The 12,051-nt window shown below is 34.9% G+C and overlaps 1 protein-coding gene across 1 annotated transcript in view; it reads left to right on the top strand.

Moving 5' to 3' along the window:
- The window catches only part of tmem132c.S (transmembrane protein 132C S homeolog), a 262,101-nt gene extending 251,558 nt beyond the window's left edge, over positions 1-10,543 (top strand). The window contains exons 8-9 of the mRNA XM_018244181.2: positions 524-715; positions 8,435-10,543. Of these exons, the coding sequence (XP_018099670.1) occupies positions 524-715; positions 8,435-9,613 (1,371 nt within the window). The 3' untranslated portion in view covers positions 9,614-10,543. The remainder of the gene's footprint in view (positions 1-523; positions 716-8,434) is intronic.
- The last annotated feature ends 1,508 nt before the right edge of the window (positions 10,544-12,051 follow it).

Below are 12,051 nucleotides of genomic sequence, written 5' to 3'. Positions count from 1 at the left end.
AACACTCTGTCACAATATATATAAAAAGACCAGCAACACTGGGATTTCTTGTAATCAAAACAAGTGTATTAGAGAGTGCATGTACAGCTGACATGATGTTTTGGACCTGGAAGCGGAGTGCTGCCCTACTCAATATATATATATATATATATATTAAAATAAATAAATATATATCTTGTTTTGTTTTACCCTATGTTGTATGTTGTAATGCCTTAAAGTATTACATTTGCTGAAAAAGTATTAAATCATTAATTGGATTGCAGGATGAGTCAGCACACACATTATGTATGTATGTTAAAGCTATATATATATATATATATATATATATATATATACTGTTTATATATATATATATATATATATATATATATATATATATATATATATATATATATATATATATATATATATATATATATATATATATATTGTAACTAGGTTGCTCAGCAAAAAGCAGTGTATAAATTATGGATATGGTTTTCTATTATTAAATCAGTGTCATTGTTTGCATTCTTTGTTGAAGGTGATGTCCCCTCTTTCCGATTCCATCCTGGCAGAAAAGACAGTGACAGTCCTGGATGACAAAGTGACAATAACAGACCTGGGAGTGCAGCTTGTCTCTGGACTGTCACTCTTCCTTCAGTCCAGCACAGCAAATAACAAGGCATTTGTTGCAACCTCTACAGCTCAGGAACTGCTTCATACTCCCAAACAGGTAGAGTGGTGGAGACCAAGCAAAGGTCTTTTTCTTGTTTCTCTGTCTTAATTAAGAATAAAACAAGCCAAGAATCTGACTTTCTCTGCCTCGCTGGGTCTTCATAGAGTATTTTGATTTTTCAATTTACTGGCTCTGCTGTGTCCCTGCATGATTCCCTAACAAGTCTATCTTTTTATAGTCCTCATAGATTTAGTTAGTTGTATTTGGAGCAGTCACAGTCGACAGTGGATCACACTCAATAAATTAGAACTTTAAAATACAACACAGAACAAGTCATATAATTTTACATGACATGAAAGTAGAAAAATTAGGCACCCCAAAGTAATAACTTACCTGATACCCCAGGCCAGTGCTCCTGTTAGCAGTAAAGTATATGGCCCAGGATTAATCTCAGTGAGCACCATGGAGCAATCCTCTTCTTTTGTTTCTTCTTTCTACAAAATCCCAGGGCCGAAGCATGAGCAGTAGAGTGAAAAGGCTGGCTTTTTTGTCAAAGTTATTTTCACTACTACTGCAAATGCACACCCATACAAAGAAAGAAGCAGCTGCTGGTGCAGTGGTGCAGGTAATCAGGTAAGTGAATAGAGTTACTGGGGGTGCCTAACTTTTAGCACTCCTCTGTGACTGTTGACTTTTCTTCTTCTTTAAAACTATTATTTAGTGAATAATTAAAATGCAATTTTCTCTGAATGGATCTAACAACATTTTGATGGTGTTTGTAGGTCCTTCAGAGACCCAGCATCCCCAAAACATGGAATGAAACATTGCCCTGAACCCTAACAATAAAGTACATGTGAATAGTGATGGGCGAATTTATTCAACAGGTGCAAATTTGCGGTGAATTTTTGCGTTTGGCAGCGGGCAAATAAATTTGTGAATTTGCAGCGAAAATTCACCAGCGAATTTTCGACGGCATTTATAAATATTTTGACGCCGGTGACAATTGTGACGACATCGACAATTCTGACGATGGTGACAATTAATAGGCGCCCATTGACTTTAATACGCGTCGTAATTGGCGCCGGCGTCAGAATTCTTTGTCGAATCGAAATGGGAGAAATTCCCCATTACTGCATGTGAATGCAGTGTTAAGATAGGTAAGAACTGATTTTAAAATCAGATCTGTGAAACACAACATACAGTTCAGGACCGTTGAGCGCGATCACTGTTTTCATCCAACTGTCTGATGGACAGATTATTATCATTGAATGCATTAGCATCAGATGTAGATACATGGAAATGGAACCACTAAATATTATCTGATCAGATTTTATATTACAGCATTGAAGATCAGTTTCATAACATTTTTGAGATAGGATTTTTTTTTGCAGAAATTAGCTTAAAAGTTTTCTTTCCTTCCTAGTGGAGTTTCCATCATCTTATGCTTTCATTACTCTTCCTGCAGCTAGCTGAACAAAGCTGATCTTTGTTGTTATGGGAGCATGGCTCTGTAAAAAAATATTATCTCAACTGACACTTGCTCACATATTGGTTAGATTTTTATAATACATGCCACAATGATTTAATTCACCCACCTGATCTTGCCCTCAAAGAATGTGTGTGTATCTAGGAGATTGTATTTAGTCTGGTTAATGGGACAAATCAAGTTCCTTGCTGTGCTGTAATAAAGCAAATTAGGGGAAATAATGAAAAAACCAAGAGCGGATTTAGTCTTGAATACACATTGTTACCTTGAGCTTCAAAAGTTTTGAAATGTTCTATCTTCTTTAGTATTTTTTTTTTATTAAATTATTATGTTTTTCATTTAAACAAAATTACTTTTTTTATGCTTTACTCTGAACATTTCTTTCATAACACTCACTGAAAAGATTTTTATGCAGTTTATGTTCCAGAACCTCTACATCTCATCTTTGCATAAGAATTTAAAGCTAATCGTTTAATCAGACAAAAGCCGCATCATGAATTGTGTTTTTGTAGAACACTTGCCGTTGTCAGTTCTTTAAGTAAGCGGCTATAGCCGGTAGTGATATAATAAGTCTTTGCTGCCGGCATAACTGTATCATCATGAGATTTCATGTATTTATTTTATAGTTGAGTTACTGCTCAGCCCAGGGTGCGAAAGTAATTGCACAGCCACACACTTTTGTATTAATGCTTGAGGTTCAGCTGCCAGAAATATAATTTACTGTGTTTTCCATGTCATTCCCATTTTAGATATGTATACAGGGAGCAGGTGGGCTCCCCACAATATTTTTCTATAGCTGTAGTAATAAATACAATTTAAATGTTTGATGCTTTTTCATTTGTTTTTAGGTTATTATATGTGAATGAGCTCACTATTTATTTCCCATTCTTTAATTTAACAACTATTAGGGCTCATTTATAAGCCCCAGGTACAAGAGTGAATTCACCAAGGGGCATAAAATAAAAAACCTGCTCCGTTGGCTGGTGCATGTAGAGCTTAATGGGAATCGATCATGAAATTGTAATATAAGCTTCACCTAAGAAACATTCGAAAAATAATCAATTAAAAATGATGTTCCATTTCTGAAATAAGCAAGCTTCTTTTCACTCTCCCCTTGTCTGCATCTGTTGCTCTTCATTCTCTCTAGTCATGCAGTAGGTGGAGTCAGTTTTTGATTGACAGTTAGGTCTAATACATCCTTTGAGGGTTGCCCACTTTGCCTAGAACATTTTAGGTATTAGAGCACAGTCTATTAAAATAACTATATCTGGTGGAAATCATATTTCTCTGCATGCAGGGTGTTTGCAGGAGTCAGTTATTTGATAAGCTTTTGTTTGTGCTGGAGTTGGTTATTTGAGTGAGCTCTAAAACATCTGCTAGGAAAGGGAGCCCCCCATAAAGTGTATATTAGACTGACCTGTCAATCAAAACCCCAATTTTTGTATGAAGTGAACATGAAGAATGACAGGTTGCTAAGAGGGGCGAAAAGTAACTTGATTATATCATAAACAGTACAGAATTTTTAATTGATTATACTTAGAAAGTGTTTTATTTTAGTGGGGTGAAGCTTAGACTGACTTTGACCCAAGGTTTTCCTTAAGTAAATACCCTATCCTATCATTAACCCAATGTATATCATATAAAATTTAATTTATTCATCTGTTTGCCATCTTTTATCTCAGTACCCTGCAACTCCACGAAAAGGCCAAACTGAGCAAGAGTATTCAAATTTATGGAAATACATTTAAATAAAAAAATACAATTTAAAATTAATCAATTTTAAAAATGTAAAATTAAACGTTTTAAATAAGGAGGCTTTGGGTAGTTGCTTATGCCCTGCACTTATGCTGTCAATTGCATTGAAGGCACACTATTCACTATCCAATAAAACTGTCTGAACTGCCACCATCAGACACCAGACTTGCACCTGTTCCCAGTTGAACAATTACACATAAACAACAGAGTACCGAGGATAAAAAAAGCAATATGCTCCAGATTGTTGCACTTTACACCACTTTAATACATGAGCCATATTGTCTGATCATTTATACACAACATGAAATGTTTATGTCTCCCTGAAGCTTTGCATAGATTTATATATCATCTGAAGAGAATATGCAAGCATAATTGTGAGACAATTAAATGATGGATAAGCTCTATTTGCCTGGACTGTGCATTTCCACTGGGCATTCTTTGCAATGTGCCTGGAAATAAAAAAAACTGCTTGTAATTTAGTATATTTACAGCGCAAGACAGAATTACATTTCAGCTTTATTGACTAATTTCCGTTCAATTTAATGCAATAATTTTCAGGCAGCTTTTCAGCAGTGGGTTATTATTATTAGTTAATATACAACAGTGGATAGATCTCTTTGTGCAGGTGTTTTTGACATACTCATAACTGAGAAAAACATGCAGACTACACCTGTATAAGGACAATGCAAGTCAAGGTTTTATAGGGCATTATAATTTACAGAAAGCATTATCTTTTTAGCCTCTCCACAAATCCATTGTTATAAGGGGTTATTTATGGCTGCCCTGCAAGTCCAGCAGAGTTAAGTGTCACAAAAGCCTACGTGCCTCCGTAAATTACATAGTTACATAGTTAGATTGGGATGAAAAAAGACCAAAGTCCATCAAGTTCAACCCCTCCAAATGAAACTCAGCATCCATACATCCACACACTTATTACACTCACATAAACTATATATAATACATATAATAAGTATAGATTTCAGTATCACAATAGCCTTGGATATTATGCCTGTACAAGAAATTATCCAAGCCACTATAAAAGGCATTAACTGAATCAGCCATCACAACATCACCCGGCAGTGCATTCCACAACCTCACTGTCCTGACTGTGAAGAACCCCCTACGTTGCTTCAAATGAAAGTTCTTTTCTTCTAGTCTAAAGGGGTGGCCTCTGGTACGGTAATCCTCTTTATGGGTAAAAAGGTCCCCTGCTATTTGTTTAATGTCCTCTAATATACTTGTAAAGTGTAATCATGTCCCCTCTAATGAGTCTTTTTTTTTTAGAGAAAACAACCCCAATCTAGACAATCTACCCATTCCTCTAACCTGTTAAATGGAGTCCAAAACTGCACCACATACTCCAGATAAGGCCTTACCAGGGACCTATAAAGGGGCAAAATTATGTTTTCATCCTTTGAGTTTAGGCCCTTTTTTGTGCAAGACAGAACTTTATTTGCTTTAGTAGCCACAGAATGACACTGCCCAGAATTAGACAACTTGTTATCTACAAAAAACCCTATATCCTTGTTAAGGAAACTCCCAGCACACTGCCATTTAGTGTATAATTTCATTTATATTATTTTTGGCAAAGTGTATAGCCTTGCATTTATCAGTTTGTGACCCAATTTTTCAATTTAGTAAAATCGCTCTGCAAAGTGACAGCATCCTGCATGGAACCTATAGTTCTGCACAATTTAGTACCATCAGAAAAAATAGAAACAGTACTTTCAATGTCTTCCTCCAGGTCATAATTTTTCATCTGAGTTAAAAGATTGGTATCAAGATTCCAGCAACAGAGTTTCATGGGTAGGTGGTGATAGGGATAGGGTTTTCTTCTCTGAATCTTATCCCACCATTACCACTTCGACTTATGGCACACAGTAACATAGATACATTCCACTTGTAGCTGCAATAAATATGCCTCCTTGTACTGTATGTCTCATTCAGCAACGGTTTGAGCAGTATTCCATTAAACTATTATTGGGAATAATTTATAAATACTGGGCATAGCTGCACCTAAGCTGTGTAAACTATAGTAAACTATTTTTGTTTCAGCCAGCTCTAGGTAGGTACAACAGGGCTCATTTATAAACTACATGTAGTCCACATATTTGCCCTATGGATATTTATAAAGCTGGATAAGATTAGCTTATTTACACAGCAAGATTAAGTAGATTTAGCCTATTCCATCATACAAAATTATTTTTTTAGTCTAAAATCTGTGTGAATGGGGAAAATCTGCAAATGAAAGTCCAGCATTCATTTATCAATTGTATTTCTGGTGACAGATATGAAAGTAAAGTCTGTTATGCAGAATAATTTCAGGTGTGATAGCAAGTATAGCTGTACAGCAATAAAGTAAGTAAAGAATAGAAGATTGCTTAAGTACTGTAAACCCACGAATATGGGCAAAAACTTGCCTTTTTAAGCCTCTATCTTTATTATATTATTTGTACAATACCTGCATAAGCTGTTGATGGGTTGCTTAGGTTACTTAAAAGCTTACAATGTTATTCCTATGTTTCAACATACTTCATTCTTTGCTGAAAGGAAAATGAAATATCACTTCCTGATATTTAACTTTAGATTTTACCTTAATATTAACGTTTACCCAGTTAATGTTATAGTCTGTCTCCACTAGGAGCCTGTTTAAAAATCCATGGGCAAGCCGATCAGATATTCTACATGAGTAAAGCTAAACAGAGAGAAAAAAGAGATGGTAATGATTTAGTGTTGTGTCCTTCAGAAAGCTGTTTCTGCAAGTCCTATGAACCACATCAATAAATCCACTGCAATTCCTGACAAGGCTCTCCAATTACTATCAACTGATCAAGATGGATTGGAGGCTACTTATCTGTAGAAAATGCCTGCCTTGATTGTGATCACTAAGAAGCACAAATGACAGTATTTGTGTTTGTTAATTACCAAACCGTTACATCTTATTTTACTCCATTGTTAATTGTACATGTGTTAGCCTTTCTAATATGCAGTTATCTTTATTAGTAAACTGCTTATGGCAGTGTTTTTCATAGAGACCCACAAAGAAATGCCTTTAAAGAAATCTAGGGGCAAATACAGTCTAATGCTTCTGGTGCATATTATTTATTGTAAAAATATCACAGATAGGGCTCAACAGTGTTCAAGTTATTAGCCAATATCTGCCTTTATTTGTAATACATTGCATAGCCCTTTGTGGCCTTAATAAACAGTATGAAATCATTTATACGACATCCTCACATTAAGGACCAGATTCAATCTGAAGTGAAAACCTTATTCAGTTATAAATTTCCTCTTAGTCTTCAATTGAGTTTTAACATGATAAATAATTATACATTTCTCATGTAATTGAATCTGGCCTTAAGTGTCTCATTAACAGCTTATTATCAGCTGTTTCAGACTCATTAAAGTGCAGGATCTAGGACTATAGAGCAATGGGGGCATGTAATGTGCAAAAAACATTCGCAAAGACCGTTGCAAATGTTAATAACTAATATTTTCATTATTTGCATCCATTTGGACCTGTTTGAGATCTAAACAACTTTCTTGCAAAGTTTGCAAACAAATGGCTTTTGGAAGATGCAATACATGCAGTGGATGAAATCAAATTTTGTAATCGCAAAGCATTTTTTGTATTTAACAAAACTCCAGAGCAGGTGTTAATGTCAGTGAATGATTTTGCATTGTGAGCAGCGCTAAACATTCACATACCTGGAGCATCCCCATATTGTACTTTATGCAGAACAAGAATTGCCATCTAAAAGCTTGCAAGGACACATAAAAGCCAATGGGAGCTGTAAATGTAAATTTTTAGTTTGATTTTTTTTTTTAAAAAAAAATTTCAATTGTCAACCTGTTAAAAATGAATAAAAAAAAAACAAATTCCGGGTATTCATATTTTTTTAATGGTTTTATCGACAGCAGTTTTTATATTCAGATTTTTCAAAAAGTAAAAATTCAATTTTTTTCAAGTTTTGAGTTTATTTGACTGAGAAAAAACTCTTGACATTACAAAATTGTCCATCTTTGATCTTTTATTGGATGAAAGTAATTATGAAGAGCCTATTATCTTGGCATACACTGCATTGTTGAAGGGGGCTTAAACTGACTGTACACTGGAAAAAATCTTCATTTAAGGGTCACTAAGTTTGTGCATGCTCAGTAGTTGGTTCTTGTTGAATAGTGTTTCAGTAAAGTTTTCCATTACTGCACTATTAAAGTAGAACTACAAATATTTAATAGTTTGGTTACTTTGAGCATATTATGAATGTCATGATGTTGCTACAATAGAAATTTACTTTGGGCTTAACCAATGAATTAAGTTCTGAAAGACTTTTTTAAATACAATATTACTGTTATATATCATCAGAAAAAGGTATGGAATTGGATTCCAGCCCTCCATGTTCGCTTTGGATTATATTTGTTTATCATTATCATTGTCCTACTAAAATGCCAGCAGTAGTGACAGACAAGCGACCCTTGTCTTAGTCTATAACTGTCTGTTTGGTTTTCATTTACACTCCTTTTTTATTTTACAGGAAGCAGTTCTCAGTGCATGGATACAGTTTAGTGATGGCTTGGTAACCCCTCTTGACATCTATGATTCTAAAGAATTTTCCCTCTCTGCTACATCATTAGATGACTCCATTGTGTCCACATACCAAAGGAGTTTATTAAAATTGCCTATTGTAGTGGCAGAAGGTGATGGACAAGGGCCATTGGTCAAAGTAGATATGATAATATCAGAGGCTTGCCAAAAATCAAAGAGAAAAAGTGTCCTTGCTGTTGGATATGCTTATATTAAAGTAAAATTTGGTCAAAAAGAATCAAGTCCTCAGACTGGGAATGATTATGATGGAGATGAAATCGAAAATCACACCAGTGACCGTAAGCAAAATTCCCAAGAAATGGAACACTATGGTAATGATGGAAGATACAATGGATCTCCCTTGGAACGTGATAAAATCGCTGTACAAAAGAGCAGCACTACAGCTAGATCATTTCTAAACACCAGAGTGGATGGTAATAGACTTTCTGAAGACAGCCCACTACAAAATATCCCAATAGATTTTACCAATTTCCCTGCTCAAATTGACTTGCCAAAAAGCAGTGGAGAAATGGAAGAAAATGACCTTGTACATGCAGCTAAAGGGTTGAGTGATCTTGAGATTGGAATGTATGCTTTGTTAGGAGTATTCTGCCTTGCCATATTAGTTTTTCTAATTAATTGTGCAACCTTTGCCCTTAAATACAGGAACAAGCAAATACCAATTGAAGGACAGACTAGCATGGCACACTCCCATGACTGGGTTTGGCTTGGAAATGAGACAGAGTTGTTGGAAAATACTCCAGATGTTTCCCCCCAGCAGGATGAGCATACTACCATCATAGACAGAGGGACAATATTAGATGAGAGTAGCATTCTCTTCAATGGCAATAAGCAGAAGAATGTGCAGACCCAGATACATAGGCAAGCTGAAGAAACAGAAAAACCTTCAAAAGACAAAAAAAATGATCCTGTACATTCACCAACCTCAAAGAGAAAGCGAGTAAAATTCACTACCTTCACCACTATCCCAGCCGATGATGGTTGCCCAACTTTCAATGCACTCATAACAGCTAATGAGGATGATATTAAATGGGTGTGCCAGGATATGGACCTGGGAGAATCCAAGGACCTCAGAAACTATATAGAAAAGTACAAAGACAAAATATAACTCTTCATGGTTGAAACTATTTAACCACAACTTTTGATGCCTTCAGTTTTATAGGTCACGTGGCGATGTTATTAGTCACTGGGATTCTGCAACTGGAAACCACTGAAATTCTTCATCAAAAATGTATTCACGGATTTACAGTACAAATACCAAATGGTGCAGCATTTCGGATCACACAGCAGGCCAAGATGAAAGACAATATCTTAATATGTCACAATTTACAGAATATGTCATCTATTTTGTGTATGAGAAAAATGTAAAGTTAAATAAAGTGCACAATAAACCTACCAAAAATAATTTCTACAATAAGGTGACAATGTGGTAAAATGCAATTAAAATTTTTAATAAAATGTATCAAAATAACAGAGGATGAAACCTATACTTTCATCTGTATAGAAACTTACACTGTCTGGCCATACCATTCATGTTGCATAGTGTACCTGTTTCTCTGATTATAACAGTTTTTACACATTACTCACTTTGAACTTGTAAGGAAATTTACAGAGATTTAAAAACATGGTGTAAATTGACTAAAATGATAATCACAGCAGGTTAATTTCAATTCCTTTTCCAATCTGACTGCCTTGTATATAATGAATATATATATATATATATATATATATATATATATATATATATATATATATATATATATATATATATATATATATATATATATATATATATATATATAAAGTCTACAAGCAAGGTTAGAATTATCTGCCCAACCTAAACTTCTTCTTTTACATGTTTAACTGACTGATGTTCTAAAATCAAGTTCATTTTAGAGGCTTATTTATTAAAAGTCAGATTTTAGTGGTTTTAGAGATTTTTGAAACCATGACTAAACTAAGCATGACTAATTGCTAAGACAATGGGGGTAAATTCACTAACCTCCGAAAATTCGCCAGTGACGACTTCGCTCACAGCGTAACACTTCGCCAGGTGTAGATTCACCAGGACAATGGTAATTCACTAAAATCCGAAGTTGCGTCCAGGGCACGAATGCTGGGGAAGTCACGCTAGTGTTACTGCGCCAAGCGAAACAAGGTTGTGCTAGCGTTGGCTAATTTGTATACGGCAGGAAGTTAAAGTTCAATGGACGTATATGTTGCAGCAAATAGATTTTGTATGTGTTTACAAAGTGCCCAGTGTATAGTTTATGTGCCATATGATAGGAAATGTAGGGGGGGAGCCGGTTTCCCCCCAAAAAATTTACACTCTTTTTCAGCCTATCATCCTGAAAAAGGAAAAGACGCAAGCGTTTTTTGGGACTTGGAAAAATTTTCAACAATTTTTTTAGGAACACCTATCTACTCTATTGCACCTCGCCTGGTCTGAGGTGGTGAAGGAAAGTCTGGCGCAAGAGGTAACGTTCAGTAAAATCCGCATCTTAGTGAATTTGCGTAGTTACGTCCATTCGCCAGAGTGCATATTCGCCAGGCGTTAGGGAGCAAAGTACAGCTAGAGTCTCCTTTGCTAGTGATGTTACGCCAGCAACCGCTAGTAAATCGGCGAATTTTCGCCCTTTAGTATATTTGTCCAATGATTGTCACTGAATTTATTAAAAGATTCAAATATAAAAAACTGTGAACAATATATAGGAAATATAGGAAAACCAAAAACTTTTGAAATTCGTCAAAAAAAAATTGCTATTTAATTGTTAGTAAATGGGCCCTGTAATGTTTCAGGCAAAAGCATTGTTAACCATTCAACATATTATAGGGTTGAAATCAATAACAAAAGTTATATTAAGGAGATATGTTGATGACATTCAAGTTCTGACCATTCCCTCTCTTCTGTAATGTTTTATTTAAAGGGGACATACTGTGAAAAAATTAAGAATCATCCTTCTCATAAAAAATAAGTATTTTAGCAATGTAATACTGTTTTTATGAAGATTTATTTTCGAGTCTAAGCACTGCTGTGTCAAAAATTAACATTTGTATAAAAATGATTCAAATTTGAATCCAAGTTAAGTATTTTATAATAAGAATGGGGTATGCTGAAAGATTTTAATTTGGTTAAAATCATAGCATGCTTTTACTATGGTTTTTATATACAGGTAGGGGATCCATTATCAGGAAACCAGTATCAAGAAGGCTCCGAAGTACGGGATGGTGATCTCCCATAGACTCCATTTAATAATCCAAATTTTTTTTAAAAAAAAAATTTTCTCTGTAATAGTAAAACAGTACTTTGTATTTGAGCCAAAGATCTGTTATCTGGAAAACCCCAGGTCCCGAGCATTCTGGAACACAGGTCCCAAACCTGCACAACTCTTTTACAGACAGAGGAGAGAGAGAGAACTGAAGAGAGGAAAGAAAATCTTACAAAAAGTGATATTTTACGAATTATATAGAAAAGGTTGAGGTTCTCTACATCAGCATTCCTCAAATCAGACACATTTATTTTTTTAATGCTATTTTTATGATTAA

This window comes from Xenopus laevis, chromosome 1S (assembly GCF_017654675.1).
Source record: "Xenopus laevis strain J_2021 chromosome 1S, Xenopus_laevis_v10.1, whole genome shotgun sequence".
Classification (NCBI taxonomy): Eukaryota; Metazoa; Chordata; class Amphibia; order Anura; family Pipidae; genus Xenopus; species Xenopus laevis.
The sequence above is the reverse complement of the archived record's forward strand: the minus strand, read 5'-3'. Positions and strand labels throughout refer to the sequence as shown.